General features: G+C 53.3%; 1 protein-coding gene across 3 annotated transcripts; it reads right to left on the bottom strand.

Annotated features, from left to right (window-relative positions):
• Nucleotides 1-2,501: 2,501 nt before the first annotated feature.
• LOC122928907 lies at nucleotides 2,502-7,352 on the bottom strand. Of its 3 annotated transcripts, XM_044282222.1 has the most exons (3): nucleotides 6,647-7,352; nucleotides 4,097-4,216; nucleotides 2,502-3,194 (listed from the first exon to the last, which is right to left on the bottom strand). In XM_044282222.1, exons 1-3 carry the CDS (start codon nucleotides 7,305-7,307, stop codon nucleotides 2,599-2,601), a joined length of 1,377 nt encoding a protein of 458 aa, XP_044138157.1. In that variant the 5' UTR covers nucleotides 7,308-7,352; the 3' UTR covers nucleotides 2,502-2,598. The 3 variants fall into 3 exon arrangements, with proteins under 3 accessions (XP_044138157.1, XP_044138158.1, XP_044138156.1); XM_044282223.1 differs by lacking the exon at nucleotides 4,097-4,216; XM_044282221.1 differs by lacking the exon at nucleotides 6,647-7,352 and having other exon boundaries at nucleotides 4,097-6,474.
• Between the last annotated feature and the right edge of the window lie 699 nt (nucleotides 7,353-8,051).

The following is an 8,051-nucleotide window of genomic DNA, read 5'->3' as shown; positions in this document are numbered from 1 at the left end:
TCTGCTCAGCCCAGAGGTACGCCTTGATGGTAGGAATACTCTGTCCACGTGCCTCGGCTAGCCTGTCCTTCCGCAGCCCTATCCCTTATCTGATACAACATACATAATCCCTTATCTGATGCAATATACAATAAAGGCACAATTCCTTATCTGACACGATGTACAAAGGCCCAAGGTTCATCAGGGGACATATAGAAAGCGTCAGTCTAATAGTAAGATACCTAAGTAACTGACAAAAAAGATAGGAATGCAAAATCTACAAACACCGGAGTGCCCCAAACCTGCAGTGGTCTGTAGTGATATAAGAGACAGTAATAGGTCTCTAACACAGATAGAGACCACTCATTTCAGAATAGTTCACTTACCTGACAGAGATGGAGATGGCCGTCGTCCTCACACAGACCAGCAGGCACTTTTTGCACTTTTGCTTTCCTATCTGTTTTTGTCAGTTACTTAGGTATCTTATTATTAGATGTATTGAGGAAATACTGCACCTGCCTCAACTCATGTGGAATTGTGTCTTTATTGTACAGGGACTTCATACATCGTTTGACTTTAGTTGCTCCTGGAATTTGTCCAAACAATCTGGTATGGCAGATATATCGATGACTTGCTGCTTATTTGGAGCGGTGATGTATCTGCCATACTGGACTTTGTGAACTGCGCCAAAAATAATCCATACGGCTTGAATGTATGTAAGGGAACGATCCGTCCCACTGAAATGAATGGGACGGTTAGGTGTAACTCCACCTGTGTACCGCTGCAGAGGCGACGGCGAGGAGGGAAACAGTGAAGAGGAGGCAGCGCTGGCACGGCGCGCGCTGGCACGGCGCGCGCCTCCTCTTCAAACAGCTGATCGGCGGAGGTGCCGGGTGTCGGACCCCGGCCGATCTGATATTGATGACCTATCCTGAGGATAGGTCTTCAATATTAAAAGCCCGGAGAATCCCTTTAATTTAAAAAAAGGAACTTATGTATTTATATCAACATTAGGTCAATAAGTCAATATATGTAATAATAGTGACTGAGTTGAGGCAGGTGCAGTATTTCCTCAATAATTTTTATTTTATTTTTTAATTAAAAATGAAATTAAAAAAATTTAAAAAATTAAAAAGATTTTTTTTTTTAATCCACAAATTCATCATGTATAAGTGAAGGATCACGAAGCAAAGCTATGTTGCCCACTTGGACTAGCTACCATTAACCTGTAACTCCTTATTATTCATTTTAAGATGTTTTAACTATTTTTGTATAATGGTGTAGGGTGTCAGGTTTTGGATCCGGTATGCTTGATCAGGGGAGGCGCTGTTCCTTATGCAGGTATATATTCCTCTCTCTGTAGTATTTTGATGGACTCTGCTGCTGCACGCTTTGGTGAAATGTGTTTTAGTATTTAACATTTAAATGTAGGTGAAGCTTGGTGACTTTCAACATGAAGAGTGTATTGGCTATATGGTCAGTCCCTCATCCCCACATAATACGTAACTCCCTCCCAGCCCCCATATAAATAACCACACGACACAACTGCTTGGATTTAATCGGCCACAGCAGCCGTTTATTAATTAAATACATAACATAACTTAATAAATTAACCAATGACGAGGGAGGTCCTAGAAGCCCCAATGACCTCATCAACACCGTAACAAACCTACGACTCCATCTTGCCCCCAGCCGTTGAACCCAGCTCGGAGGCAGCAACTGATGGACGCCTAGGTCGTTAGTACCGGCTCCTCCATGAGAGTCCAGCCCCTACCGCGGGGCCCTCCCATCCTCAGATACCACCATATTTTTTACTTCCAGGACCTCCCCCGCCTCCACGACTGCAATGACAAACACTCCTGCCCAATCACCCTACCCTACCACGGTCGCCAGTTCCAACCCCCCCAACCATCACCAACACTTCCCCCCCCATTCCCCAACACCCCATTCCATACCCCCTTTCTCTTTTTTTTTTTTTTTTTATCACTGCCCTACATAGGGACGGGAGGGTGGGCGTTTGCTTTCCCTGGCCGAATGCCTCTGCCCCCCGCCTCCTCCTCACTCTGGCCGGCAGCCCCTCCCCCTGTTCCCCTGACTACCCGCGCCCTTTCTAGCCTCCCTGCACCTTAACCCCTCACTCACCTGTCCCCTCTCAGCCAAACGCTCTTCATGGCCGGCCTCCCCTTAACGCTGCGCTTCTTGTCCGGCCTTACTTGAAGAGTGTATTGGCTATATGGTCAGTCCCTCATCCCCACATAATACGTAACTCCCTCCCAGCCCCCATATAAATAACCACACGACACAACTGCTTGGATTTAATCGGCCACAGCAGCCGTTTATTAATTAAATACATAACATAACTTAATAAATTAACCAATGACGAGGGAGGTCCTAGAAGCCCCAATGACCTCATCAACACCGTAACAAACCTACGACTCCATCTTGCCCCCAGCCGTTGAACCCAGCTCGGAGGCAGCAACTGATGGACGCCTAGGTCGTTAGTACCGGCTCCTCCATGAGAGTCCAGCCCCTACCGCGGGGCCCTCCCATCCTCAGATACCACCATATTTTTTACTTCCAGGACCTCCCCCGCCTCCAAGAACGCGCAGCTTGACCTCCTCAAGCCTGCGCGTCCCTCCACATCCGTAACGCTATCTCCACTCCATTTTGGATCCCCAAAGACCACAGATCAGTCCCTACCGCATTCAAATGCACTCCATCCGCCCTCCAAAATGCACCGACTCCTTTTTCCAACTCCTCATGACGTACCGCCACAGCCCCATTCCGCGCCATAAACCTGCCCACCGCCCTATTCACCTTGATCCGGGCTTTATTAATGCTCTCGACCGACCTGGCCTCCCTCCACGACTTACGCGGCACTATGTCAGACCACACCGTAACAACACCCGGAAATAACGCCCAAATCCTCAGCAGGTCGAACTTCACATCTCGCACCAACTCCCTAAACGGCCGCCTCCCTAAATCGTTGCCCCCCACATGAAGCACCAACACATCCGGAGGCCTGTCCAACCGTGAAAAACGCTGCACCTCCCGCAAAACCCCACCCCACAACATTCCTCTAACCCCTAACCACCTGACCGTAGCCACCGCCGAGCTCAGCCCCAGCTGGCGGCCATTCGGCCTAACATCGGCTCTAATCGCCCCCCAGAACACATAGGAATGTCCTAAAATCCAGACCAAGGCCACCGGAAAACCTGCAATCAAACAAAAACAAAATTAACTCAGCCCCCCCAACTACATATCCACAATTACAAAAGACCCAGCCTAACATAAGACCTGAATCGCGCCGACTCCCAACGCCCAATCCTCATAATAACTTCGTCACTGACCCCTAATCTCGCCGCCTCAGTCGCGGCCCCAATCCGGAACGAATGCCCAGAATAATCCTTATCATTCACCCCCAAACTCCGCAAACATTTCCTAAACACCGCTAAGAACTGAAATCTCGACAGAAACGAACCATCCGCATGACGAAAAAACGGCAACCCCTCCGCCACCCTGCCTGACCAGTACCTCCCTACACACTGAACCGGGCACATACCACAACCCGTAACAGAAAACAACGTAACCTGTCGACCCCTGCCCTCCTGATCCGTCTTAGACCTGCGAATCCGCACAACGACCCTATCCTCCCTAAGCTCCACGTCCTCACCAAGCAACCCCCCCGCACGACAAACACTGCCGCTCACCAACTCACCCAACCTGAACGCCCCAAAAAATGCCAACGCAAATGCCGCCTTAAACAACTCCAACTCCCCTCCCAAGCTACACACCATACGCAACTTCTCCCCCATCCGAACCAACAAATCAAACGAAACCGGTCTCCTACTATCTGTCACCCTACCCGCCCCCCTGCGCCAGCCTTTCAAAACCTGCCGCACTAAGAAACATTTAGTTAAATCCTCCAACCCCCGCAGCCGAAAACCAAAAGCTATACCCGCAACTAAACGACTGACCCTTGACACCGACCACCCCTCCCCTTTCAAATGCCCTAACAACATCACCAGCTTGACCCCCCCATCTTCCCCACCCGAACCCCAGTCACCAATCCACCTCTCCCAGATGTCCCACGCCTTCCCATACTCCTTCCACGTACCAGGGCTCAGCGAATCCCTAAGCAACCCCATCACCTCTCCTCCAAGATCCCCCACAGCCACGACGGACACTCCAGACCCTCCAACTCCGCTTCTGGAACAAGAAGCCGGAACCGGTCCCACTGTAAACGAGAAAGAGAGTCCGCCACAGAATTAGTCACACCCGCCACATGCCTCGCCACCACCCAAACATTAATTGACAAACACTGCAACACCAAAAACTGTAACAGCCTAACCACCGGAGGGGAGGACGCTGACAGGCTGTTAATAGCCTGAACAACCCCCAAATTGTCACAATTAAAGCGCACCTTCCTATTCGCAAACCTATCCCCCCACAATACAACCGCCATCACAATAGGAAACAACTCCAACAGCGCAATATTTGACACCCAACCGCGCTCCACCCACGACTCCGGCCATCCGCCCGCACACCACTGCCCCTGACAGTAAGCACCAAAACCCACCCCCCCAGACGCATCCGTATACAACTCAAAATCTGCACAATCGCAAACCTCCCCCATAATCAACGTTCTACCATTATAACGTTCCAAAAACTCTGCCCACACCCTTAAATCGCCCTTCAACTCTTTCCGCAACCTAATAAAGTGATACGGCGCTGACACCCCGGCTGTAGCGGCAGCCAGCCGTCTACAAAAAATCCTCCCCATCGGCATAATTTGACACGCAAAATTAAGCTTCCCCAACAATGACTGCAGCTCCCGCAACCTAATCTTCTCCCTCCCTATGGCCTGACTGATCTCACGCCTCAAATCCAGCAACTTGTCCGCCGGAAGCCGACACTCCATCCTGACCGTGTCTATAACAATCCCCAGAAAACACAACTCGGTAACAGGGCCCACCGTCTTCTCCACCGCTAGCGGCACCCCAAAACGTGCAAAAACCGACTGAACCGTGTGTAACAACAAAGAACATACCCGAGAATTCGCCGGGCCCAAACACAAAAAGTCATCTAGATAGTGGATAACCGACGCACAACCCGAAACCTCCACCACCACCCACTCCAAAAATGAACTGAACGCCTCAAAATACGCACACGAGAGAGAGCACCCCATAGGCAAACATCTATCCACAAAATACTCCCCCCCCCAATAACATCCCAACAAACCCATGCTCTCCACATGCACCGGAAGCAACCGAAACGCCGCTTCAACATCAACTTTCGCCAACAGCGCCCCCTGCCCACACCGTCTCACCCATCCAACAGCCGCATCAAATGACGTATACACCACCGAACACAATTCAGGATCTATACCATCATTGACCGACGCACCCTTCGGAAAAGACAAATGATGAATGAGCCGAAACTTATTCGGCTCCTTCTTGGGCACCACCCCCAAAGGAGACACCCTCAGGCTCGGAAGCGGCGGCACCTTAAACGGGCCCGCCATCCGCCCCAACGCAACCTCCCTATTCAACTTCTCGGTCACCACATCCGCATGCTCAAGCGCGGACCTAAGATTCTTATGAACCACAGGCCCCGCCGTTACCTCTGCCGGGATGCGAAAACCCCACCTAAAACCCTCCCCCAATAGCCTGGCCGCCGCCCGGTCCGGGTACCTATCTAGAAATTCCTGCATCCTTTCCACCCGCACCGGCGTCCGACCCCTTTCCAACACCATCCCCCCCCTTCTGCCTTCCGCCCCTAAAGCAACGGCTAACCCCATGTGCCCCTCCACACCCTGAGCATTCATGCTTGAATTTGCACTTAGCTCCAAATCTGCAGTTCCCCTCATTAAAGAGGAAACATAACCCTTTCGCAGATGCTGCCGCCAATGCCCCCGGGGATGATCCCCCAGGCTCTGACCGAAAGGACTGCCCAGCCCTAGGCGGAGCCGTCACCTTCAACCACAACCCAATGTCTTTGTGGTCCCACCGTATATCTGACCTAACCGCCTTCCGTTGCCGAAACTGCTCGTCATAACGGAGCCACCCCACACCGCCGTACACCCGATACGCCTCCCCTATCGCATCCTGGTAACAGAACAACGCCGAACAACATTCCGGAGCCTTCTCCCCAATGACACTTGCTAATATGGCAAACGCTTGCAGCCAATTAGCAAATGTGCGGGGAATTAACCTATGCCGCCGCTTCTCCTCATCCTCTTTCTTTCCCTCATCTTTCTTCCCCCTATCCAAATTAAACCGTTCCAAAGGAAGCAAGGAAAAAATCTCCACATATTCCCCTTTCCAGATCTTTTCCTTTACCTCCTGCTTCAAATGGGCCCCCAACGGGCCCTCAAAGCACACATACACCTCCCCACGCGCTCTATCATCTAACCTCTGGCCCTCTTCCTCACCCCCAACTTGCGTCTCCACCGACACCACTCCCCCACTCGACCCCGCCACCGGTCCCGGCACCACCCCCCACGCCGGCAATGGCGACCCGCCCGCAGACCCCAAACTAGCCAACCACCCCGCCAAACCCCCCAGCAACTGCCCCAAACCCTTACCTAAATCGCCCATGGCCACCCCCCCCCCAACACTACCCACCGGGAAACCCTGCGCTAATAAGGGACCCCAATTAGTCTCACCAGGCACCACGGGCGCTGTGATTCCCGCTGCCGCAGATCCTGACTCCCGCCGCACATCCTCTACTTCGGCACTCCTCCTGGACGTAGAAGGCGACTCCTCCCGGACGTCTCGAACTGCCCGCTGGATGATGCTGACTGGCCTCCGGTCCTCTGCCGCCGCTCCCGCTCCTGCACTGGGCCTGCACAGCTCTTCCTGCTCCGACTGCGCAACCCGCCGCACATGGATCTCCTCACCCCGCTGAGTAGACCGCCCGCTGGGACCTGGACTGGGCCGGTCCACCGTTCCTGGTCCCGCATCCTCAGGACTAGCAGGTGAGAGTGGGGGAAGGGGCGTCCCACTCCGCTCCGGGCCCCGCCGTGTACTGGGATTCCTCCCGCGACGAGAGCGCCCTGCTGAAGGCTGAGCAGACCCTCTCCGCCGCGGAGGGTCCCTGGAGGGGCTCCCCACTCGGCGCCGGACCCTGGGGGTGCAGTCAGGACTAAGGCGCGCCGGTGGGACACCCCGCCGCGGCCGGACAGCCCTCACAGTGGGGGTAGCTGCAGAAGCAGGGGCAATGACGCACGCACCCACCTGCTCCTGCAACCAGCCAGGCCCCCGCACCTCCGCCTCCCTGCGCAGCCACTCCAACATCTCCTCTACTGATAACGGCCGCTCCGACATGCTGCCGCTCCGTTTGCTTTCCCTGGCCGAATGCCTCTGCCCCCCGCCTCCTCCTCACTCTGGCCGGCAGCCCCTCCCCCTGTTCCCCTGACTACCCGCGCCCTTTCTAGCCTCCCTGCACCTTAACCCCTCACTCACCTGTCCCCTCTCAGCCAAACGCTCTTCATGGCCGGCCTCCCCTTAACGCTGCGCTTCTTGTCCGGCCTTACTTGACAGGTGGTCTATGGTGCGCAGTGTCCGGCCTGGGGGGTGTTATCTCCGCCCTACAATTTCCCCCCCCTCCTTTCCCTCCCAATGGGGGATGGTGACTATTTCACCCCGGTACACACATCAGGTTATGAGTAAGAACTTCTGACTTCTGAGTTTGAAACATGTTAACCGGGCGGTGGACCTCCGGCACTCCAGATGTGGTGAAACTGCAACTCCCAGCATGCACACTTGCTTGGCTGTTCTCAGAACTCCCATAGAAGTGAGTGGAGCATGCTGGGAGTTGTAGTTTCACAACAGCTGGAGTGCCGGAGGTTGCTGATCCCTGGTATAGCTGTATTTTAACCGAAGACAAATAAAGATAGCGGCACCATATACAGCCCTGGAGGCTGGAACTTGTTTTCTGTGTTTGCACCAGTGACATTCAGTCTAATTTTTTCGCTGCTGGTCACAGCGACATTTCCTGCGCTACATCTCCTGTATAACGTGTGCGCATCCTAAAGATCTGTGACATTCTGTGTAATTTATTTGCGCATA

Source organism: Bufo gargarizans, chromosome 2 (assembly GCF_014858855.1).
Source record: "Bufo gargarizans isolate SCDJY-AF-19 chromosome 2, ASM1485885v1, whole genome shotgun sequence".
NCBI classification, from domain to species: Eukaryota; Metazoa; Chordata; class Amphibia; order Anura; family Bufonidae; genus Bufo; species Bufo gargarizans.
Note: the sequence above shows the minus strand (reverse complement) of the source record. Positions and strands in the feature narration are given on the sequence as shown.

What these genes read in the sequence shown, in the direction of transcription:
- LOC122928907 (XM_044282221.1), bottom strand. Translation starts at nt 5,848, where the DNA reads ATGAGGGGAACTGCAGATTTGGAGCTAAGTGCAAATTCAAGCATGAAT.